This window comes from Chrysochloris asiatica, unplaced genomic scaffold (assembly GCF_000296735.1).
Source record: "Chrysochloris asiatica unplaced genomic scaffold, ChrAsi1.0 scaffold00031, whole genome shotgun sequence".
NCBI classification, from domain to species: Eukaryota; Metazoa; Chordata; class Mammalia; order Afrosoricida; family Chrysochloridae; genus Chrysochloris; species Chrysochloris asiatica.
Genome location: NW_006408549.1, coordinates 4,615,085 through 4,641,129, shown reverse-complemented (window position 1 = coordinate 4,641,129; position 26,045 = coordinate 4,615,085). Strand labels below are relative to the sequence as shown.

The following is a 26,045-nucleotide window of genomic DNA, read 5'->3' as shown; positions in this document are numbered from 1 at the left end:
GTTTTTCTTCATATAACCCTGCTTCTTAGATTATTTGCTCAGCATACACGTTGAAAAAGTAGGTGAAAGAATACAACCTTGTCACACACCTTTTAAAATTTTAAACCATTCAGTGTCCCATGTTCTGTTCAAACAACTGCCTCTTGGTCCAGGCACAGGTTCTTCATGTGTACAAATAAGTGTTCAGGAATACTCATACTTTGCACTGTTGTCCATAGCTTGTCATGATACACACAATTGAAAACCTTTGTGTAGTCCATAAAGCACAGGTAAACATCTTTCTGATATTCTCTGCTTTCAGCCAAGATCCATCAAGAAAGTAGGAAAAAGTCAAAATGGACGTCAGAAGAGACACTGAAATTTACTCTCCAGCATAGAGATGCTAAAGCAAATGGAAGAAATGAGGAGGTACAAGAGCTGAACAGAAAAGTTTAAAGATCAGATTGAGGAGATAAAGTCAAATATCACAACAAAATGTGCAAAGTTCTGGAACTAGAAAACCAAAAAGGAAGAACACGCTCAGCATTTCTCAAGCTGGGGGAACTGAAGAAAAAAGCCTTGAGTTTCGTTATTGAAAGATTCTCTGGGCAAATTATTGAAAGATGCAGAAAGCTTCAAGAGAAGATGGAAGGAATACACAGAGTCACTGTACCAAAAGGAAATGGTTAAAGTTCAACCATTTCAAGAGGTAGCATATGATCAAGAGCCAATGGTACTGATGGAGGAAATCTAAGGTGCATTGAAAGAATTGGCAAAGAACAAGGCACCAGGAATTGATGGAATAACAATTGAAATCTTTCAAGAAAGTGAGGCTGCACAGGTGGCACTCACTCATTTCTGCCAAGAAATTTGGAAGACAACTATCTGGCCGACTGATTGGAAGAGATCCATATTAGTGCCCATTCCAAAGAGAGATGACCTAATGAAATGTGGAAATCATCAGACAATCTTTTTGATATCCCATGCGAGTAAAGTTTTACTAGAGGTAATACGGAAACGGGTGCAAGCATACATTGACAGAGAACTTTCAGAGGTTAAAGCCAGATTCAGAATAGGCCATATAACAAGGGATATCATTGCTGATGTCTGATGGATCTTGGCTGAAAGGCAGACTGTGGACAGTTTAAAAGTGAAAAACAACATCAGGGAGTACATACTTCTTAGTACAACAAACCACATGAGACCAAAATGGCAGCTTTTTCCCAAAAGTGAGGCTCTGAAGGAATGACTAGAAATGGGGAATCCAGAGAGGAAGTAGGAAGAGTCCAATTACACTGAAGAATTTGCAACCAATGTTGTGAAACAATTGTGTACAAATTGTTGAATGGAAAATGAGTTTGCTCTGTAAAGTTTCACCCAAACTACAGTTTTTAAAAAAATTAGAAAGTCTTTTTTCAAATAAAATAAATGTTGTTGTTGTTGTTGAAATAAAAGAATAACAGTAAAATAAATAAATAAAATAAATGTTAGCCAGACACTATTTTTAATGAGATCTTCAGTACCATCTTTAGTTATTTAAAAAATGTTATTGAAGTAGAAATAGCTTTTTTTTTTGTGACTTAGCTTTTAAATCAGTAGATGTTAAATTAGAATGACGGATTTTTATGGATTTCAACATTTTAATTTTTTTCCTGCTTTTTTAGAAAAATGAAAATTCTTCTCATAATCCAGAACACTTGCAATTATTCTCCCATAGCACTGTGCCAATGACCGTATCCTATGGGATATGATTTCATTTTCAATCATTCAAAACCATTTTCCATCCTTTCTGGACTGGACACTGGGGCTATTTAATAAATCATACAGAAATATGATTGTAAAACAAAAAAGGCCTCAATCACTCTTAAGGAACTCTTAAGTATAAAACAGTACTTGCCTTGATTTAGTTACTTTTACATGCTATCTGAGAATTAAACAACCAAGCAAACAAACATTTTTGACACTTTGAATCCAGTGAAACTTTAACTGCAGCAGGGAAATGTGCTGAGGGTGGTGAGTATGTTGACTAACTGAGCTATCCAGTACATATGGGATTACACCACTTTCTGAATCAGAATTTCCTGCTATTGCAACATGTTTTTTTTCTTTCTTCTTCTTTTTTCCTTAGAAACAATCCATTTGGGTTCATTACATGGTCATTTGTTGGGCTTGTTTGTAAGTACAATGAAGTCATACCAGGCCGGCTCTGTCTACAGAGTCAGGGGAGATCCTGCAGCTGCTCCATGAATCAGGCCATGCAAGTGGTCACCCAAGTCAGCAGGAAGACTGGCTCAACTTTGTTTTGCTTCCTCCATGAGGCATCAATCTGTTGAACTTTTTTTGTTGTTGTTAAACCAACTTTTTATTGAGGAATGATAGTGTTCAAGCAGTTGCCATGTTACAAAGACGTTCCATTCCCAAGTCTGTGTTTAGGTCATATTTGTACATGAATCTGAACAGTTAGGTATAATTTGTATCTAACATCAGTTAGTAAAATACTACTCTTAGTATATGAGCTACAGAACCTTTCTATGCATAGAAATATTCACAAAACACTTCCAAATACACTAAAACATCTGTAGCCCTGTAGGATAAGCACTGGACCACGAGGTCAGTTTGAACACACACAGGGCACTTAACAAGACCATAGTAATAATAACAGCATTCTGGTGTGTTTTGCAGAGTAGTTTGTTATTACAAACCTTTGAGGAGGCTTCAAAAAGTTTGTGAAAAAAATGGAATTGAAATATAATGACATTTTCCCACAAAGATTTTGAAGCCCCTCTTATACCTAGGAATGGAATTGCTAGGTGATGGAGTGGGTGTATGTTAGATTTAGATGCAACCAGTTTTCTGAAATGGTTTCTGTACTTACACCAGCAATGTTTAAGAATTCCAGCTGTTCCATCTCCTCACCAATATTTGGCATTTTCTGTCTTTTTTATTTTAGCCATACTGATGGATGTATATTGTAATGTCATTTAATTTACATTTCCCTGATAATAATGAAGCTGAGCATCTCTTCATATGATTATCAGTAATGTGTATATATATTTTTTGTGAAGTAATTATTCAAGTCTTTTTCCGGTTTTTCTATTACATGATTGACTTTTTCTGTTTCATAAGTTTTCTTTATTAATCTTGATATGGATCCTATGTGCAAATATGTATTTTGTTTTTCTCTCCCCCATTTGCAGGTTGCCTTTTAATTTTTTAATGGTGTTTTTTGATGAGCAGATAATTCTGGGTCTTGAAAAAGTTCAATTTATGACATTTTTGGAATGGTTTGTACCTTTTCTATTCTGTTTAGGAATTCTTTTCCTACTACAAGTTGACAGAGCTGTTCCCCTATGCTGTTTTCTAAAATACTTATTTAAATGTACAGTCCATCTAACTTATTATTTATATATTGTAAGACAGAGAGATCACAGAATTTTGTTTCTTTCTATATGGATGCCCTACTAATCTGGCATCATTTTACTTGTTTTTTTAACTCGTTGAAAATGCTTCCATACAATTTAGCTCTAATGGAATATATTTTATATTCTTCTGGAGATAATTACTAGTGCTTCTTAACAATAAATAATAAACCTATGAATATTAAAAATTTTTAACATAAACCTTTATTTAACATTAATGTAAATTGAAATCTCTCTTTAAAATTCTTCTCTTTAAATACTTAGCCTCTAATTTATAAATCCAGCATGTTTACTTATTCAACACCAGAATAATTTATAACACATAAAACAGTCATTTAAAAAACAAATTGTTGTCCTTTTTCGTTTGAATTCAATTGGCCAAGTATGTATTATATGTTTACTAAAATTTGAGACAATTCAGAATATGCTTGAAATTTTGAACTCCATTTTCATGTCATTTTGATCTTAAGCACATAATAAGTTTGACAAATATCTGTCAGTAAGAAACCATTTTTCTCTAGTTCTCATGATGACATTAAGAAAAAGAGGTACAAGGTCAGGACTTGCATTACTATTATAATGAATGTCCTTACACCCTTTATGTAAAATTTCTAAACTTTTTCCGCTCATAATGGCACACGTCTTTTAAGAATTAAAAATAGAAAACAAGCGTATCATTTCTGTATTTGGAAGTGCCCCATCAGCAGAATGCGTGTATCTCAGCTGTGGAGAAACCTCTCTTTCAGATACAGGAAATATTGGAACATTCGCTTTGGTGAAGACTTTGTGTTGTTTCTTAAGAACGTTGATGTTTAAATTATGCTTTTGCTCCAGCACTTAGTGAACTCTTCTAATCCTATAAATCAAGCCATTAAATAATTGTTTATTTTCTTAAAAGTTGTTGTTAGTTGCCATGGAATCTGTCTAACGCAACCCCGCATATAAGCGTTTCTAAGGCTTATAAGAACAGAAAGTCTCATCTTTCTCCTCAGGAGCAGTTGGTGGGTTTGAACAAATGATCTTATGGTTCACAGTCCAGTGCTTATCCTACATCATTACCAGAGCAGCTGAAATTGTTATCCTCTTTGATGTCATCCTTGCTTAGTTTCATTTATTTTTTTTCTTTCATTATTTGTTCTAGGTTGTACTGGTCAGTGGACATCTGGACAGCTGGGATGTTGGTCAGGGTGCCATGGATGATGGCGGTGGAGCCTTTATATCCTGGGAAACCCTCTCACTTATTAAAGATCTTGGTAAGTATTTTTAAAAGTCATTAACCAATGTGTAAGGGTCTTCGTAGTGACGTATTTCACTCAACACACAAAATATATAACAATTTAGTTAGTCTGGGGTGTTCAAAGATTCTCCTGAGGTCTATACATGCTTGTCAGTTGAATCCCGGAAAACAGCTAACGTATTCCCTGAAAGAAAGACATTTTTGATCAACTGTACTCCAGACATTCAAAATATCAAATATTATGGTCAAGCACTGGGGAAAATTAACAAGCAAACACCCCTGAAATAAGTGCAATTGTACCCGCAAGACACACGTAGGGAAAAGATGACTGAAAGTACAAAACATCGTCAGTGCATCCTGCTTGCTTTCCTTTGCTCATCTCAAGGACATTGTTAGGCTCTGAGGATAGCTTTGGTCCAGTTGTCTTTCCAAAACAGAACTCATAGCAACCTATGATGAAAGGAATGATTCTTTTAGCCACAATAAGGAATCAGGCTAAAAATTGGGGATATCTTGGGTAAATTTTGTTGTTGTTAGGTGCTGTCGAGTCAGTTGCAACACATGAGACCTTATGTGCAACAAAACAAAACACTTGTCTGGTCCTGAGCTTTCCTCACATTCATCATTACACTTGAGCCCATTGCTACTTTCTCTGTGCCAGTCCATCTTGTTAGGGTTCTTCCTCTTTTGCTCTGACCCTACACTTTACCAAGCATGACGTCCTTCTCCAGTGACTGGTCTCTCCTGACAACATGTCCAAAGTATGAGAGACAAAGTCTCACCATCCTAGCTTCTAAGGAGAATTCTGGCTGTACCTCTTCCAATACAGATTTGTTTGTTCTTATTAATAGTCCATGGTACTTTTAATATTCTTCTCCAACACAATAACTCAAATGCATGAGTTCTTTTACAGTTTTCTTGATTCATTTTCCAACTTTTACATGCCTATGAGGCTATTAAAAATACCATGATTTGGGTCAGTTGCACTTGAGTTCTCAAACTGACATCTTTGTTCTGTACATTTTAAAGAGGTGTAGTGCAGTAGATTCACCTAATACAATGCATCATTTGATTTCTTGACTGCTATTTCCATGGATTTTGATGGTGGATCCTTGCAAAATGAAGTCTTTGACAACTTCATTTTTTTCTCCATTTATCATGATGCTTATTTATCAGTTCAATGGTGAGGATTTTTCTTTTCTTTACATCGAGGTGTGCAGCCCATACTGAAAATGTGGTCCACTTCACTTATAGCAAGCAAAGTTGTGTCATCTGCATATCACAGATTGTTGATGTTAGCCTAGACATGGGGAAGATTGTTGTTGTTGTTGTTGTTTTGTGCCATGGAGTCTGTTCTGACTCATAGTGACCCTGTACAGGGTTTCTGAGGCTGTAAATCTTTATGGAAGCAGAAAGCCTCATCTTTCTCCCATGGAACAGCTGGTAGTTTCGAACTGCTGTCCCTGAGGTTGGCAACCCAATTTGTAACCACTATGCTACCAGAGCTCCTTAGACATGGGGAAGATGGGCAAGTATAAAAAGGAGGGACTAATAGTGACACTGGTGTGGTGCTGCAGGATAATGCACTAGACTGAAAGGTTGGTATAAACTGCAAGGTCGGCGGTTCAAACCCAACTACCACTCCTCTTAATTCCTATACAGGGTTGTTATGGGTCGGAAACAACTTGACAACACTTAACAACAACACAATAGTGATAGAAGGAGCCCTGGTGTTATAATCGGTAAGCACTGGGCTGCTAACCAAAAGGTCAACAGCTCAAACTCACCAGTCACTCTTTGGAAGAAAGATGTGGCAGTCTGCTTCTTTGAAGATTCACAGTGTTAGAAAGCCCGAGGTGGGGGTGGGGAATTCTAGCCTGTTTTGTAGGGTTGATATGAGTTGGAATTGACTCGACAACAATGGATTTGGTTGGGGGTTAACAGTGATCATGGAGTCCCTGCCTGAATGGTGCTCAGCTGCTGACTGAAAGGTTGGAGATTTGAGTCCACTGACATGGTTGGGAAAAAATGTCTGACGATCTACTTAAGAAAAAATCAGTCGCTGAAGACCCTACATAGCACAGCTCTAACACTCTGGCACATGTGGGCTCACTGTGGGTTGGAGGACGCTCATGGCAATAGCAGTTTATTTAATGAGCATATTTGAAACTAGAAGACAGGATTCTTTTGTACCAGTCAAAAAGAGGACGTTGAGTGAGGTTGGAAATAATTAGTTGAATTCAACAATGAGACACACTGATGTGAGAGTTCCTTGTCTGAGTCATACCAGTGGTGATTTTTAAATGCCTTATCAGCAAAATGTCTTGTATCTCAGCTGTGGGTAACTCGTTTTAGACACAGTAAATACTGGAACATTTTCTTTGGTGAAGGCTTGTGGTTGCTACTTAAGTACATATATGTTTAAATTATGCATTTGCTCCTGAAATTAGTGAACTCTTCTAATCCTGTAAATCAAGCAATTAAATAACTAGGTTCATTATCTTTAAATTATTGTTGTTAGGTGCCATCGAGTCACTTCCGACTCATAGTAACTCTGTTTCTGAGGCTTTAACTCTATAGAAACTGAAAGCCTTATATTTCTCCCAAGGAGCAGCTGGTGGGTTTGAACTGTCAACCTTGTGGCTCCTAGTCCAGTACTTATCCTACAGTGTCATCAGAGCTGCTGAAATTATCAGCCTTGGGACAAATTTTTCGGTATACCATTTTGATGGGTATTTTACTTGTTTTTTAAAATGGAGAGATGGTCAGGCCTTTTAAAAATTCTCTAAATAAGCCAGTGTTTCTCAACCTCATCACCATTGACATTTTGGGCTGGATAATACTTGGGTGTATTGGAGTCCTGGTGTGGTGCTATGAGATAAAGCACTGTACCACCAGGTTCAAACTCACCAGCTGCTCCTTGGAAACCCTTTACAGGATCTTCATGAGTCAGGACAGACTTAATGGTACTTAACAACAACAACAATACTTTGCTGTGCACATTATAGGATGTTTAACTACATACCTGCCCTCTTCTCTCTAGATGCCAGTAACATACCCACTCTCCCAAGTTGCGCCAACCAAAAATATCTCCAGACATTGTCATATGTCCCCTGGGGGAATAAAATTGTCCCAGTGTGAGAACCACTAAAGCAAGATGATAAATCTCTAAGCAACCTGAATATAAGCCCATTTTTTAAAAACATGAAACTTAAACTCATGAAAATCCTACAATGTGTATTCTTTTAGCACTATTAAAGATTTACCGAGTACTTCCTCTGTGGAAGCACTTCATAAACCCTGTCCTAGAAAAACGTTTAAGGCATGTCAGCTGTTCTTTAGACCCTTATAATCGAGTTGGAGGCATGCACCCCCACCTACACACTCACTTACCATATAGACATCATTTCAACATCTGCTTCTAGAATTGGGTTATGATTGGAAGAGATTAAATGTCTTGCAAATAAAACCAAAGAACCCACATTCCTTCAGAGAAGGTCTGGGAGACTCCGAATAGGAATTTCCTCTTCTTCCCTCTCCCTTTCGACATGTCCCCTGAGTATCTCTTCTCTCATTTCTAACACACAGTCCAGAATGAAGTGGGTTCCAGAGTAAAGCAGGCAGATGTCAAACATTTTTTCTCTTTTTTCAGTCAGAGATTTATTTTAGAAGTTAATTTGATTTCAGTGTGTTCAGCCAACTTGGCTGGATACATAATGATAGAGTGAAAAGAATATTAGGCCCATCTGAACTGGATTGAAGTTCCTTTTGTGCACAAGCTTCTTTTTAGGCCTCAAACCAACTTAAAAAATAAAAAAAAAAACAATGAAAAACAAACCTGGTGCCACCAAGTTGATTCCAACTCATAGCAACCCAATAGGGCAGAGAAGAATTGTCCTGTGCTGTTTCCAAGACTGAAATCTTTACAGAAGCAGACTGTCGTATCTTTTCCCCATTAAGGAGTTGGTGTGTTCAAACCCAGTTTTCTGTTAGCAGCTGTGTGCTTTAACCATGAAGCAACCAGGGCTTCTGTTTTTGTTTTCTTCAGGTTCTATGAACCCCCAGGGTTTCATTTTTCATCTCTCTTTTCAACTGCCTGCTTCCTGAGTGTTTCATCTGCTCTAGATTGGACAGTATGTGTCTTCTTTCAAAGTGGAATCTTACTTCTTTCTCATTTGTCTGTCAGTTTGTTGTACTGTGGTGATTTGTGTGTTGCTGTGATGCTGTAAGCTATGCCACCATTATTTTGAATACCAGCGGGGTCACCCATGTGGACAGGTTTTAGCAAAGCTTCCAGACTAAGACAGACTAGGAAGAAGGAGAAGCAGACCACTTCAGTGAACCACTGAAAACCTTATGAATAGCAGCAGAACATTGTCTGCTATGGAGCCAGGAGATGAGCTCTGCAAGATGGAAGGCACTCAAAGTATGACAGAGGAAGAGCTGCCTTCTTAAAGTGGAACTGGCTTAATGACGTGGATTCACTAAGGCTTTCGAGACCTTCATTTGCTTAGAATGTATGAAATATGAATCTGAGAAAATTGGAATTCATAAAAAATGAAATAGAATTCATGAAGATCAGTATCTTATGCATTAGTGAATCATACAAACATGGACCTAGAATGACAAACTGAAGAGGAATGACATCACATTCATCATTAAATGAACAATTCAAGATCTGGAAGTATAATGATGTCTGTGATAGAATAATATCAATACTCCTACAAAGAAAACCAGAGTTCTAGTGTGGCTCTGGACTGCTAATCCTAAGGTTGGTGGTTCAAACCCACCAGATGCCCCTTGGGAACCCTATATGGGGTCACTATGAATAAGAACCAACTCGACAGCACATAACAACAACAAAAGCAAGGAAAACCAGTTAATACCACTATTATTCAAATATTTCCATCAATCACTAAATCCAGTGATGATGAAATTGAAGAATTCTACCAACTTCTTCAGTCTGAAATTGATCAAACATGCAATCAAGATACATTGATAATTACTGTGGAATGCAAAAATTGGAAACAAAGAGGAGGGATCTATAGTTAGAAAACAATGGCCTTGATGAAATAAACAATGCTGTAGATCCCATGATAGAATTTTGCAAGACTAATGAATTTTCCATTACAGATACCCTTTTTCAACAACAAAAATGGTGACTATATACCTGGACCTCACCAGATAGAATGCATAGCAATCAAATTGACTGCATCTCTGGGAATAGACAACAAACTCAATACCATCAGCCAAAACAAAGGCAGGGGCCAATGTACAGATCATCAGTAACTCAGGTGCAGGTTCAGGCTGAAGCTGAAGAATAAGTCCAATGGAGCCAAAATATGACCTGAATTTAGAGACCATCTCAACAACATATTTGATGCATTAGACATTAATGATCAAAGACCAGAGGAGTTGTGGGATGACATCAAGAACATCATCCATGAAGAAAGCAAAAAGTAATTTAAAAGACAGGAGAGAAAAGACCACAATGGATGTGAGAAGAAAGTGAAGCTTACTCTTAAAGGTAGAGAAGCTAAAGCAAGTGGATGAATAAGTAAATAGAAGAACTGAACAGAAAATTTCAAAGGGCAGCTCAAGAAGACAAAGTATTATAATGAGATGTGCAAAGACCGGACGTTAGAGAACCAACGTGGAAGAACGCATTCAGTATTTCTCAAACTGAAATAACTTGAAAAATTCAAACCTCAACTGATGATACTCAATTGCAATGTTAGTTTGAACTGCAAAGTCAGTGGTTCAAACTCACCAGCTGCTCCCCAGAAACCCTATACAGGGTCATTGTACTAGGAACTGACTCAATGGCACTTAACAACTACAACAACATAGACAAAATATTGAATAATACAGGAAACACTAAAAGAAGGTAGATGGAATACACAGAGTCATTGTACCAAAAAGAACTGGCCAATGATCAGCCATTTCAAGAGATAGCATATGATCAAGAACCAATGATACTTTAGCTATTGCTGTTAAGTGCTGTCAAGTTGATTCCGACTCATTGTGACCCTATATAGAGTTTCTGGGGAGCAGCTGGTGGGTATGAATTGCCAAACTTGTAGTTTGTAGTCCAGTGCTGATCCTACAGTGTCACACCTGGAGAGATGCAAATCAAGATAACAATGAGATGACATCTCACCCCAGCATTAATAGCAAAGTTCAAATAAGCAGAAAACAACAAATGCTGGTGAGGGTGTAGAGAGACTGGGATCCTCCAACATTGTTGGTGGGACTGTAAAAGGGTTCAACCACTCTGGAAAATGGTATGACGCTTCCTCAGAAAATTGGAAATAGAAACCAGCAATCCCTGTGATGATTGTGACCCAGCAATCTCTCTACTTAGTATGTATCCACAAGAAATAAGAGCCAGGACACAAGTAGAGACATGCACACCGATGTTCATGGCAGCACCATTCACAATAACAAAAAGATGGAGACAACCTAAATGCCAATCAGTGGAAGAGTAGATAAATGAACCCTGGTACATACACAAAATGGAATACTATGCAATATTGGAGAATAATGATGAATCTGCACAACACCTCATAACATGGATGAACCTGGAGAACATAATGCTGAGTGAAATAAGTCAATCACCAAAGGACAAATGTTGTATGAGACTACTATCGTAAAAACTCAAGAATATGTTTTAATGCTAAAAGAAGCATTCTTTGATGATTACCAGGGATGGGAGGGAAGGGAGAGTAATTCACAGGCTAGAGAGTAGATGCATGTTACCTTGGTGACATGGAGGGCAATATAAAAGAAGAGGGAACTTGGCAGAAGAATGATGAAGACACAGGAAGGTATGCAAGGGCTAAAGAGGATGGAGGTAAATAGTGATAAACACACTACCTTGTAACAATAGTATTCTGTGTGTAGATACATGGTCAAAAACACACAACCTTGAAACAACAATAGTATTCTGTGTATAGATGGTCAAAGACACAGGCTAAGTGGGTATGGGATATATATATATAAAACTCATATTTGTGGGGGATATATATATTGTTGTTGTTGTTATGTGCCGTGGAGTCAGTTCTGACTCATAGCGACCCTGTACAGGATTTCTGAGGCTATAAATCTTTATTGGACCAGAAAGCCTAATCTTTCTCCTGTGGAACAGCTGGTAGTTTCAAACTGCTGACCTTGCGGTTCGCAGCCCAGTTCATAACCACTACGCTACCAGAGTTCATGCACATATATGTATAAGTTGTGAAGTGCTATCGAGTCAATTCTGACCCATAGAGACCCTGTATAGGGTTTCCAAGGAGCAGCTGGTGAGCTTGAACCACCGACCTTGCAGTTCAAACAGCTTTGCAGTCTGGCGCATTAACCCACAGCGCCACACCAGGATCTATCTATCTATCAATCGATCGATCGATTGATAGATAGATAGATCCCACAAATATATGAGTTTTAAAGAGAATATTACGTGGGTAACCATAGGGAGGCAGCAGGACAATTGTTGCATGGAGGGGATTGCAATCATCAAGATAAAACAAAGTGTATGATTTGTTGAATAAAAACTGATGATCTTGTCTGTAAACCTTCACTCAATTTACAATAAAAAGTTTAAAAAACAAAACAAGAACCAATGATACTGAAAGAAAGAAGTTCAACTTATACTGAAGGTATTGACAAAAAGCAAGGCTTTAGGAATTGACAGATACAAATGGAAATGTTTCAACAAACTGATGCCGTGGTGGAGGCACTCACTTGTCTATGCCAAGCAATTTGAAAGACAGCTTCGTAGTCAACCGGTGTGTGCCCATTCCAAAGAAAGGTGACCCAGTGGGATGTAGAAATCATCAAACAATATCATTAATATTGCATGCAAGAAAAGTTTTGCTGAAGGTAATTCAGAAATGGTTGCAGCATTATATTGACAGGAATCACCAGAAATTCAAGTAAGATTTAGAAGAAGACTTGGAGCTAGAGATATCGTTGCTGATGTCAGGTGAAAGCAGAGAATACTGGGAAGATGTTTTCTTGTGCTTTGTTGTCTATGCATAGATATTCAACTGTGTGGATCATAGCAAACTATGGAAAATATTGAGAAGAATAGGTGTTCCAGAACGCTTAATCGTGCTCATGTGGAACCTGTACATAGGCCAATAGGCAATAGTTCATACTAAAAGGGGGTTATTGAATGGTTTAAAATTTAAAAAAATGTGTGGATCAGGTTTGTATACTTTCACCATACTTATTTAGTATGTATTCTGAGCATATAATATGAGAAGCTGGACTATATGAAGAATGAGTCATCAGGATTGTAGGAAGACTGATTAACAACCAGCAAGATGCAGATGTCACAACTTTGCCTACTGGAAGTGAAGAAGACTTGAAATACAGATAAACATCAATGACCACAGCCATCGGAAAGAATTGCCCTTTCATGTAAAAAGAACAAAAATCCTCACAATTGGACTAATAAATAACATAATGATAAACACAGAAAATAATAAAGTTGTCAAAGACTTCATTTTGCTTGTATCCAAAACCAAGGCTCATGGAAGCAGCAGTCAAGAAATCAAAAGACATACTATATTTGGTGAATCTGCTACAAAAGACCTCTTTAAAGAAAATGAATAGGAAAGACAGTAGAAGAATCAATGCATTTGAATTTTAATGTTAGAGAAGAATGTTAAAAATAAAATAGATTGCCAGAAGAACAAACAAACCTGTCCTCGAAGAAGTACAGCCAGAATGCTTCTTAGAAACCAGGATGGTGAGACTTTGTCTCTTGTACTTTGTTCATTTTGTCAGAAACCAGTTCCTGGAGAAGGACAGCATACTTAGTAAAGTGGAGGGTCAGCAAAACAGAGGAAGACCCTCGACAAGATGGATTGACACAGCGGCAGCAACAATAGGCTTAAAACATGACAATTGTGAAGATGGCACATGACCAGGCAGTGTTTCATTCTGTGTCACTATGAGTCGGAGCTGACATGGTGGCATATAGCAACAGTGGTACCCTATTCTGACATGTTGTGAGGAGGGACCAGTCCCTGGAAAAGGCTATCCTGCTTGGTAAAATAGAGCGTCAGCAAAAAAGAAGACCTCCAATGAGACGGATTAACATAGTGGATGCAACAATAGGCTCAAACTTAACAACAATTATGAAGATAGTACAGGGGCAGGCAGTGTTTTGTTCTGTTTGTGTAGGGTAGTTACAAGTCAGAGCTGATTTGGCGGCTCTGGTAGCGTAGTGGTTACGAATCGGGCTGCGAACCTTAAGGTCAGTGGTTCGAAACTACTAGCCGCTCCGTGGGAGAAAGATGAGGCTTTCTACTCCCGTAAGGATTTACACCCTCGGAAACCCTGTACAGGGTCGCTATGGGTCGGAACCGACTCGACGGCACTTAACACCAACAACAACCACCACCTAGTACCCTAAGTCAGTGTTAATTGAGTTAAATTTTATTACATGGTTAAATGTCAAACATCATGCAAAGATGAACTGAGCATCTTTTTTTTTTTTTTGCTCTGAAAGTGCATTAATTTCAGTTGTCTTTTGATAGTTGGTGATCAGTCTCCATTAACACAGGACTTAATTCTCCCATAGATTTCTGTAGATCTATGGAGTCCTGATATGATGCTGTGGTTTAATGCACCAGACTGCAAAGCCGTTTGAACTGCAAAGTTGGTGGTTGAAGCTCACCAGCTGCTCCTTGGAAACTCTATACAGGATCACTATGGGTCAGAACTGACTCAACAGCACTTAACAACAACAACAATGTAAAAATATTTTGCATGAAACTCTAAAATAAAGAGTAATATTTCTTTTTAGTAAGTATTAAGAGATAGTCTGGAATACTAGGGATAAAACCCCCACAGAATCTGGAGCCAGTCTGCCTAGGTTCAAATCTCAGGATGGCAACTTTGAGCAAATTTCTTTGCTTCTCTGTGCCTCAATTTTTTCATCTGTGAAATAATAGGCCCTATCTCATGGGGTTGTTTTGAAAATTAAACTATCTATTTACATAATGTGCTTAGAACTGGGCCTGACCCCAACTAAGTATTCAGTAAATGCTAGCAAGTTCAGCAGTTCAAACCCACCAGCTGCTCCTTGGAAGCCCGATCTGGGTAGCTATGAGTCAAAATCAACTCAAAGAATCTTAGTAACAATAATAACATTATCATAACTCCAAAAATGGCATATTTTTATGTAGAAGAGAATGAAAACTTTTTTACCCTTCTCCACTCCCCCACCTACTCATGTTAATAATTACTTTGCTTCCTAGCTTAATATGTGTTTTATATTAGTATAATAGGATTAACTGATTAGGTGTCACTGAAATATCATTTCCTTTACTGTTGAAATTACCAGTCCTCTTAGGGATAGAAAGCCTTTTACCTCTCTATTTTTGCCACTTGTGTACTAGATTTTCAGGGATCTTATATTTCTCTGTCCCTCTTGCTTCTGTTTTCTGGGTAGGTTGAATGCCCAGCCTCCACTCTGTATCTTCCTTTCTGCAAATGCAGCCATGGAGTCTTACTCTTCCATTTAAAAACTGATTGTGGATTTCTATTTGTAGATGGCCTGTGTGTTTTAATATGAAGATCTTAGTCCAACATATGACATATAAATTCTGGGTGAAAATTACTGATATATTTGAATAAGAAACAGGGCCTGGGCTAGAGACCAAGATACTGGTTCATAATTATATAATTACATTAAGCCCAAACTTTTAAGTATATAATATGAAAACTCTGAAGAAATCTTTTTCCTGAGCCTCTTTTTGGATGCTGTTCCTTGGATGATGTGTCATGCAGCATGCATGTCATAGTCCCTCAGAGGGGCTTGTTAATTTGAAGTGTAGGCTCACTGGGGCTTTTCAACATTTGGAAATATTTTTCTCAGACTCGTCCTTCTGGTCTCTTCTCTTTTGTCCTCTTCTTTCCCCCATCTTACGAATTCATTCCTTTACTCAAGTCATCAGCTTAAACTATATTCACTTAATCTAACAGAAGAGATATTTGTGCTTTGTAAATATAATCAGTCACTCCCGAGTAACTGTCAACAGAAGGCCATTTGCTGTGAAGTGCTGGTGAATACTTTTTTGTGTTTGTGGTTTATTGGACTTGAAACTGTTTATTTGAAATGTCATTTCCTGGAATGTTCTGGTATCAGTGGACAAAGCCTATGGCCAAAGATGTTATGCTTCAAAATGTTCATTTGGCATTTGAAAAATAAACCACCATTCATCCTCAAATTCTTCTCATTTATCATGTCTGTGAACTTAGAGTTTTGCATTTTCCAAACAATGAGAGAGATCAACAGTATACCTGGTTGTTGAAACATATAAGAAACATCTGTATAGAAAAATTTAAATGTTATCTTGGTTCTGATTATTATATACCCTGAAAGTTTAACTCTTCAGAAAAAAATTTTTTGTGTATCCATCCACTCATTCACTTAACAAATATTTAGCATGCAGTGGCTATATGGCAGTGTGTTAGAGGCTATGTGCCAAAAAAGGAATGAGACATGGTCCTCAAATCCAGTGGGAGAGACACTGACTTCAAAAACCGCAATGCAGTTGTTCTAAGTTTTCTAATTGAAGTATGTATGAATAAGTTCAGAGACCTGGTAATGGAGACTCACTATCGCTTGTGTGGGTTAGAGAAACTTCACAAAGGTAATACCTGAACTTCCTTTTTAAAACAATGAGTAGTAATTCCTGATGTGAAAGCATAGAATGACGAATTCTTAGCAGAGCATCAGGCTTCCAGGTCTTTACATCATTAGAAATGAGGGGGGAATTGTTGACAGTAACAGTCTTGGGATTGGGGTGTGGGTGGAATGGGATGTTGAAGAAGATGCTTACTTTTTACCTGATATATTTATATAAGGTCAGATTTTTATATAATGAGTGTTGCTTTAGTATTCACAGGGTCCCTAGTGGTACAGCAGTTAAGTGCTAAGTGCTCAACTGCTAACTAACGTTTGAACACATCCAGTGGCTCTGAGAAAAAGACCCCATGATCTGCTTTTGTATGGATTACAGCCAAAACAACTCTATGGAGCAATTGTACTGTGTCACATGGGGTCACTATGAGTCGGAAATGACTCAGTGCCACCAACAGCAACTTTTGTAGTCAAAGGGGGAAGAACTTTCACAGGCCAAATAATAGACCACAAACACTGTTACCAGAACAGTAGGGCAGAGGTAGGAAATAGAAACACTTGTGTAGGAATCCATCAAGTCTTCCAGGCTCAGAGCTTAGCAGTAAAATCAGTCAGATGCGTGCCCAGGCTTTGGTATACATTCCACTGTAGAGCTAAGGCTATATCTAGCACAGTGGGTTCTTTCCTAAAGTTGGGGACTAATCAGGGAAGAGAGTTTCCTTTTCCCAACCCTTATCAATGGGCTCAACCACTCATCTGTCACTTTGTTGTACTGTGGTAGCTTGTGAGTTGCTGTGATTCTGGAAGCTATGCCACTGGTATTTTAAATACCAGCAGGGTCACCATGGTGGACAGGTTTCAGATGAGCTTCCAGACAAAGGCAGACTAAGAAGAAGGAGTGACGAACTACTTCTGAATATTTAGTCACTGAAAACCTTATTAATAGCAACGAAACACTGTCAGATATAGTGCCAGAAAATGAGCCCCTCAGGTTGGAAGGCACTCAAAATACGACTGGGGAAGAGCTGCCTCCTCAAAGTAGAGTTGACAGTGATGACGTGAATGGAGTAAAGACCATGGGAAAAAAAGGGGGACCTGCATTTTCTCATGGGGCACAACTCAAAATGGAGAGAAACAGCTGTAACATCCATTAATAATCAGAACATGGAATGTATGAAGTATGAATCTAAGAAAATTAGAATTTGTAAAAAATGAAATGGAATGCATAAACATTGATATCTTAGGCATTAGTTCGCTGAAATGGACTGGTATTGGTCATTTTGAATCTGACAACCACATGCCGGTTTGCTATGCCGGGAATGACAAATTGAAGAGGAATGGTGTTGCATTCATTGTCAAAAAAAACATATCCAGGTCAGTCATGAGGTACAGTGCTGTCCGTGATAGGATAATATCCATGCACCTACAGGAAAGCACAGTTAATACCACTATTATTCAAATTCACACATCATCCACTAAAGCCAGTGAGGAAGAAATATAAGAATTCTACCAACTTCTTCAATCTGAAATTGATCAAACATGCAATCAAAATGTATTGATCATACTGGTGATTGGAATGCAGAGGTTGGGAACAAAGAGGAAGGCTCAGTAGTTGGAAATATGGCCTTGGTGATAGAAATGATGCAGAAGATCACACGATATAATTCTGCAAAATATATGGTTTATTCATTTCAAATACCTTCTTTAGACAGCATAACAGATGACTATACACATGGACCTTGCCAGATGGACTACATAGAAATCAAATTGACTACATGTGCGGAAAGAGATGATGGAAAAGCTCCATGTCATCAGTGAAAACAAGGCCAGAGGCAGATTGTGGAACAGACCATCAATTGCTCATCTGCAAATTCAAATTGAAGCTGAAGAAATGAAAACAAGTCCATGAGAGCCAAAACATGACCTTGAATATATCCCACCTGACTTTAGAGATCATCTGAAGAACAAATTTGATACATTAAACGCTGAAGTCCGAAGACCAGAAGAGTTGTGGGATGATATCAAGAGCATCATACAGGAAGAAAGCAAAAAGTCATTTAGAAGACAAGAAAGAAGGAAACGGTCAAAATATGACAGAAGAGACACTGAAACTTGCTCTCCAGTGACGAGATGCTAAAGCAAATTGAAGAAAGGAGGAGGTGAAAGAGCTGAACAGAAAATTTCAACTATCAGCCCGAGAAGATAAAGTCAAATATTACAAAATATGTGCAAAGACCTGGAGTCAGAAAATCAAAAAGGAAGAACACGCTCAGCATTTCCCAAGCTGAAGGAAATGAAGAAAAAATTCAAGTCTTGACTTTCGTTATTGAAGGATTCTTTGGGAAAATTATTGAATGATTCAGATAGCATCCAAAGAAGATGGAAGGAATATGCAGAGTCACTGTACCAAAAGGAAATGGTTGATGTTCAACCATTTCAAAATGCAGCTTTTGATTAAGAGTCAGTGATACTAGAGGAGGAAGACCAAGGTACCTTGAAGGAATTGGCAAAGAACAAGGCACCAGGAATTGATGGAATAAAAATTGAAATCTTTCCAGAAAGTGGGGTGGCACAGGAGACGTTCACTCATCTCTACCAAAAAATATGGAATACAACTATCCATATTTGTGCCCATTCCAAAGAGGTAACCCAATGGAATGTGGAAATCATCGGACGATATCTTTGATATCTATTGCATGCTAGTAAAGTTTTACTAAAGGTAATACAGAAACGGCTGCAAGCATACATTGACAGAGAACTTCCAGAGGTTCAAGCTGGATTCAGTAGAGGCTGTGGATCTTGGCTGAAAGCAGAGAATATCAGAAAGATGTTTACCTGTGCTTTATTGACTATGCAAAGGCTTTTGATTGTGTGGATCATGAAAGGTATGGACAACATTGCAAAATATTAGTATTCCGTAACCCTTAACTGTGCTCATGAGGAATCTGCACATGGACCAAGAGGCAGTTGTTCAAACAGAACATGGAAACACTGAATGATTTAAAATTAGGAAAGGTGTGCGACAGTGTTATATTCTTTCACCATACTTATTCAACCTGTATGCTGAGCAAATAATCCAAGAAGCTGGGGTATATGAAGAAAAACATGGCATCAGAATTGGAGGAAGACCTGCGATATGCAATGATACAAACTTGCCTGCTGAAAGTGAAGAGGATTTAAAATACTTACTGAAGAAGATCAAAGAGCACAGTCTGCAGTACTGATTGCATCTCAATGTAGAGAAAATAAAAATCCTCGCCACTGGTCCAATAAAGAGCTTTCTTATCAGCGGAGAAAAGATTGCCGTTGTCAAGGACTTCATTCTTCTTGCATTTACCAGTAACACTCATGGAAGCAGCAGGCAAGAAATCAAATGACGTATTGCATTAGGCAAATCTGCTGCTGCACAAGACCTTTTTAAAGTGTTGAAGAGCAGAGATGTCAGCTTGAGGATTAAGGTGTGCCTTACCCAAGCCATGGTATTTTCAATAACCTCATATGCATGCGAAAGCTGGACAGTAAATAAGGAAGACTGTAGAATAATTGGTGCTTTTGAGTTGTGGTGTTGGAGGAGAATATTGAAAATGCCTTGGGCTGCCAAAAGAACAAACAGATCTGTATTAGAAGAAGTACAGCCAGAGTGCTCTTTGGAGGCCAGGGTGGCCAAACTTCATCTCTCATACTTTGGATATATTGTCAGGAGGGAGCAGTTGCTAGAGAAGGATATCATATTTGGTAAGGTGGAGGGTCAGAGAAAAAGAAGAAGACCCCCAGTGAGAGATGGATTGGCAAAGTGGCAGCATTAATGGGCTCAAGCGTGGTAACAATAGTGAGGTTGGCCCAGGACTGGGCAGTGTTTCATTCTGCTGTGCATCGCTATGAGTTGGTACCGACTTGATGGGACATAACAACAACAATAACAACATCAGTGGGCTGCTTTGGAAAAGTTTCGTGAAGTCCAGCCCAGAGTAAATGAGAGGAGAAAATAATACCATCTAATGAAAGGGAGTCCTGGTGTGGCTTTGTGGGTTAATGCACCAGACTGCAAAGCCATTTGAACTGCAAAGTAGATGGTTCAAGCTCACCAGCTACTGCTCGGAAACCCTACACAGGGTCGCTATGGGTCGGAACTGACTCAACAGCACATAACAACAGCAACAGTGAAAGAGAGGCTTAAAAAGGAGTGCTAGAGACCTAGGATCCTGAAGCCTATTAGCTTCTAACTCAGACTTAGAAGGAAGTCTCTTCTGTAGAAAGGGCTTCCCTCTCAGCCTACCCACACCTCTGGGGATAATACTACTAGCAAACAACTGATGCATAGTGATACAGTGCAGCCATTGTGCTAAGCACATCTATGACTTGCTGTCTTTTCCTGATGAGAACTTGAAGCATTACCCTCCTAGTATCCATTTTACAGAAAAGGAAATGGAGGTGAAGAAAACTAAGCATTCTGTGCATTGTTGTTGTTAAATGCTCTCAAGTCGATTCTGACTCATTAGCGACCTTGTGTAGGGTTTCCAAGGAACAGCTGGTGAGCTTGAACCACCAACCTTGCAATGCAAATGGCTTTGCAGTCTGGTGCATTAACCCACAGCGCCACACAGGACTTTTGTGTCCCTAGTTATTAAGTGAAAGATTTAAGGCTGACTCCAGACTCTATACTCTTAAGTACTGTTTAATACTGCTTTCCTGGAACAGCATTCCAGTCCACTTGCTGTTTGATGAGTATCTTGGAATATTTATCCTAGGATGTCAGGGAAAACAAAATAATTCTATTGTTAAGTAAGTTTGTTAATTTCTTTAGTTATCAAAAACATTTGTTGGAAGTTTTCCATGGGTTTAGTGTACTGTAGGAAACACTGCTGGTGGACATTTTTGGTGATGGCAGAACTGAAGAAGATTCCAAGAATCCTTGGTCAGATACACTTTCTAGACAGTACTAATAGCTTCTGAATAGATTTTGCAGGCTAGCTATGGGAGCAAAAGGTTGCCAGAATGTTGACTCAGGAGAATCATGTCAAGGTGCCTTAACTAGCTACAAAGATATATCATTTTTTTTCCTTGAAAAGCATTTGACCCACCCCAATTCAAAGTCTACCCAACAACTAACCACATTATCTGAGCCTTTTAAGATGACTCTGGTATTATTGAGACTGTGCAAACTATTCTAAGATTCTTTCTGCAGGTTCTCTATTGGTTCAAGTGAGGCTGAGCTGTCGTGGGTTATTTCTGTCCTTGAGTAAGTTTTGTTGTATTTTTTCTTTTTCAATCTTAAAAAACACACCACTAAGTCTAACTGCACTCACATTAGATGGTCTTTCTCCACTGTTACTTTGTAGACACATGAAGAATGACGGTGACGACCATGAGAAAGGCATTGTCGTAAAATCTCTGGTCCTCAATACTTTTAGGAGCTAATGCATCTCTTCTGAGCTTGTCCAAGATATTAACCTGCTTAAAGTCTACAAAAAAATTATTTCCCCACAATGCCATTGAGGAGAGTGTGGAAATACCGTAGGAGAAGCACTGGACTGTGAACTACCAGGTCAACAGTTATACTCTTCCACACACTGTGGGAGAAAGATGAGACTTTCTCTTCCTGCCAAGGTTTATAGCCTCAGAAACCCTGCATAGGATCGAAAGGCATTTTAACAACAGTGTTATTAAACACTTCTTCTAAATTAATGCTAGATGATTGTTTGTGTTTATTCTTTGGGAATGAATTTTGGTTTTGACTTATAATTGCATTTTGTGAAGCAAATACTTAGAACAATAGAGAAATCAGAGACTTTAAGAATTTTCTTTGTCTTTTCCCTTTTTAAAAAAATGTTACTTCTAAAAGCAGGTTTGTAGCCATGGGCAGTTGTGTCTGTTTCTCATGGGTTGGTTTTTTTTTTTGTTTTTTTTTTTAGCCTAGTCTTCTCATTTTTTACTTCAGATGATGTTATTTCCTTTAGTATAGTATTGTATAGTATTTGACTTTGCCATGAGACCTGTGGCAGATGCATATTTTTCAGCTGAAAATTTCTGGGAACTTTCTTGAGATTTGAACACATTTTAAATATTCACAAACACTCTTAGCATCTTTATATCTCATTCCACGAACACAACCATTTCTACTGGCATGCATAAAAAAAAAAAAAAACAAAAAAACAAGTATTGTGGTAGCTTGTTCTGCCAAGTGTGTTCATGAAATAAAACGAGAATTGTTAATTAATCTCTTTTAGTTTGGGCATAGTATAGTCGATTCTGTAATGATTTTAGAGCCTTAAGTATATGAATTTGCTGTTATTATTTTATTAGTTAGTATATACTTTTCCACGTAAAAGGAGAGCAGGCCCTCACCCAGTGGCATATAACTTTGTAATCTATTTCTTCCTGCCTAACAGGGTCTGGATAGGTGGCAGATGACTGCTGTGAGGTAGAGTCTCCTGGGGCCCCCTTTTTCATAGTGTGCTCAACTCTCTCCCCCACATCTGTTTTGATTTGGCATCTATTGCTTAGAAAATTAAGAAATGTGTTGGTGGTAAAGGAAATGAAAACTTAAGAAATTAGAATTATTTATCCTGGATAAGAGACATCATGGAAAGACTTACTGATGATCAGGGCTCCAGTGGCTTCTTCCCACCCAGGCATGAGATCCATATAAGTCTAGGGTGGAGCCATCTGGAAAAACCCCTAGGCTACTTCACTCAAAACAATATTATCACAGTAGTGCACAACTTGGCTAGCAAGGAGATCTCTTATGTGACTTCAGGACCTTCTGTTTCAATTATTAATGAGTACCAACTTCATGCCAGGCAAATGAAAATGTATAGGACACCATTCTATTTGTCTAGTTGCTGACAGCCAGGTGGCAATGACTTCACGTGGTCAGGGAAGCTTGAGATAATTCATGAAGGGAAAACAGAAGTAGGAGAAGAAAAGACAACATTAGAGCTCTTAAAAGTACATGATCTGAGGCCTGGAGGATGTTTTTGTATATCTGGAGCAATAGGTGAATGAAGAGTGGTTGACAGTGAGTTTATAATGAATGGTGATGCCCAGGTTGTGAATGGTACTGTAAGACACAAGCAGAGGGAGTCACTGGAAATGTTAAGCAAGGGATCAGCATGGTAAAACTTTTTTCTAAAGTAAAGTTATCAGTTTAGATTATCCATCGAACCTATAAAGCAGGATGACAAATAGATGGGGGAAATCCCAGCTAAACTGAGCCTGAAAACCCACAGCTTTGGCATTACTAAGCAAAATTTATATGCTATGTGGCTGATGAGCCAGTTTCCAGCTTGCTATGCTAAATATACTGAAGAGGAAGTGATGGATTTTCCAGCAATGCTGTGTTGTTCTTCCCCTACACGCCTCTGCATCATGCAAATGCTACATTTTGCAAACACAGTGGTTTTCCCAGCCTTCAATATTGCCTCCAAAATGAATTTTGTCCCTATAAACTTTCCAAAAACAGAGGTATAAAGCAATGATACAAGATAACACACTATGAACATCAGATGGGACCTTTATGACTACTTGTTGTTGTTGTTGTTATGTGCCGTGGAGTCGGAACCGACTCATTGCGACCCTGTACAGGGTTTCCGAGGGTGTAAATCTTTACGGGAGTAGAAAGCCTCATCTTTCTCCCGCGGAGCAGCTGGTAGTTTCGAACTGCTGACCTTGCGGTTCACAGCCCGAGTCGTAACCACTACGTTACCAGAGCTCCTTGGATGTTTTAAATGGTCCTGGATTTAGTTTAGTCCTTTCTTAAACCGTTCCAACCTTATGAGTACCCTCAAATCCAAGCCATAGGAAAATAGACCTTTTTCTGGGTATGCGATGCAAATAACAGGCTAAAGGAAGTATTAAGCGAAGTTGACCATGGGCAGATTTTTGCTCTATAATCCTGTTACTGCCCTCCTCATACTGGATGATCGTCCTTGATGGCTGATGTGAAGCCCATGTTCATTCCTGACATCGGCACTTTGAAAAATGACCCAGCCATATAAATCTACCCTCTTTGTCCAGGAAAAAAAAAAGCAACTCAATATCTGGAGGTAAATAAGAAGCCGTATGAACAGTAGAATGTGTACATACCCTTTGTTAACAATTTGGATTCAAATCCTTCTGTGCTACCTCTTGTGAAGTGCCATCGAGTTGGTTCCAACCTATAGCAATGCTGTATAGGGTTTCCAAGGAGCAGCTGGTGAGCTTGAACCACCGACCTTGCAGTTCAAACGCCTTTGCAGTCTGGCACATTAACCCATAGTGCCACACCAGGACTCCTAGTAGCTATATTTTCCTGGATAAAATATTTTACCTGTTGTGGGGTTTTTTTGTGTGTTTTTTTTTTTTTTTAACTGTGAATTGGGTGAGAGTTCACAGACAAGATCATCAGCTTTACGTTCAACAAATCATGCACCTTGCTTCATCTCAGTGATTGCAATCCTCTCCCTGGAACAACACTTATCCTACTTCCTCCCTGCAGATCCCCATTTACATCTTATATTTCACAACAAACAAGGCAAAAATATTTGATGTACACTTACAAAATATATATATATATATATATATATATATTCATTTAAATGTACAAGGGCCTGCAGACACACAGCCTTACTCAGTCCCTGGGCCTAGAGCCCACAGCTGCTCTGTCTATCCATGCCACTGCCTTGGCCACCGTCTCTGCCGTCACCACTTTTCTATGTAGGGATCTCACGCTCCACTCATGCTCTTCCTTCTTGATGGTCATGGGATCACCTGTTCCTGAAATGAAAGATTAATTACGCCCACTTTTAGTTACACATCTTCTACAATTGCAGTTGTGACCATCTCAATGAATCCTGCTAATAGTGACTCGCAGTTGAGTCATAAAATCCTATTACCTTTGTCCCCCACCCACTTTCTAGCCTTTTAAATCTATAGCTTCCTCTTCTTTAAAATAGGAACAGCTTATCTTGAGCAGTTGATAGGATAATTTGAAATTATTTATATAGTATCTGGCTCCCATTAAGCCATCTATCTATATCTATCTATCTATCTATCTATCTATCTATCTATCTATCTATCTATCTATCTATCTATCTATCTGTATATGTATTTAAGTTGCCATCCAGTTGATTTGAACTCACAGTCACCCCATGCATGTCAGAGTAGCTCCATAGGGTTTTCAGTAAATGATTTTTTAATTTTTTTGCAAGTACATTGTCAGGCCTTTTTTCCAAGGCACCTCTGAGTGAACTCTAATGTCTAGCTTTTTGGTTTCAAGCCAAACACGATAACCATTTACACCAACAGGGACTCCGTCATTACCCAATCCTTGGGTGGTGCTGTAGGATAAGTACTGGACCACAAGGTCAGTTTGAACTGCAAGGTAAGTGGTTCAAACCTACCTGTCACTCCTTGGAAACCCTATACAGGGTCTCTATGAGTTGGAACCAACTCAACAAGGCTTAACAGCAAAAACAATTTCAAACATTGGGCATAATATAGATATTAATAACCCACCCCTTTTGGGTGGGTTCTTTTTCTTAGTCTTTTACAATAATGGTCTTATGCAGTATTTCTCCTTTTGTGACAGACTAATTTCACTCAGCATAATGTCCTCAAGGTTCATCCATGTTATGTGGTAGCTCATTCCACGAACACAACCATTTCTACTGGCATGCATAAAAAAAAAAAAAAAACAAAAAAACAAGTATTGTGGTAGCTTGTTCTGCCAAGTGTGTTCATGAAATAAAACGAGAATTGTTAATTAATCTCTTTT

General features: G+C 38.5%; 1 protein-coding gene across 1 annotated transcript in view; it reads left to right on the top strand.

Annotated features, from left to right (window-relative positions):
* The window catches only part of CPQ (carboxypeptidase Q), a 577,066-nt gene that overhangs the window by 322,291 nt on the left and 228,730 nt on the right, over window positions 1-26,045 (top strand). The window contains exon 4 of the mRNA XM_006859198.1: window positions 4,540-4,651. Coding sequence (XP_006859260.1) covers window positions 4,540-4,651 — 112 coding nt within the window. The remainder of the gene's footprint in view (window positions 1-4,539; window positions 4,652-26,045) is intronic.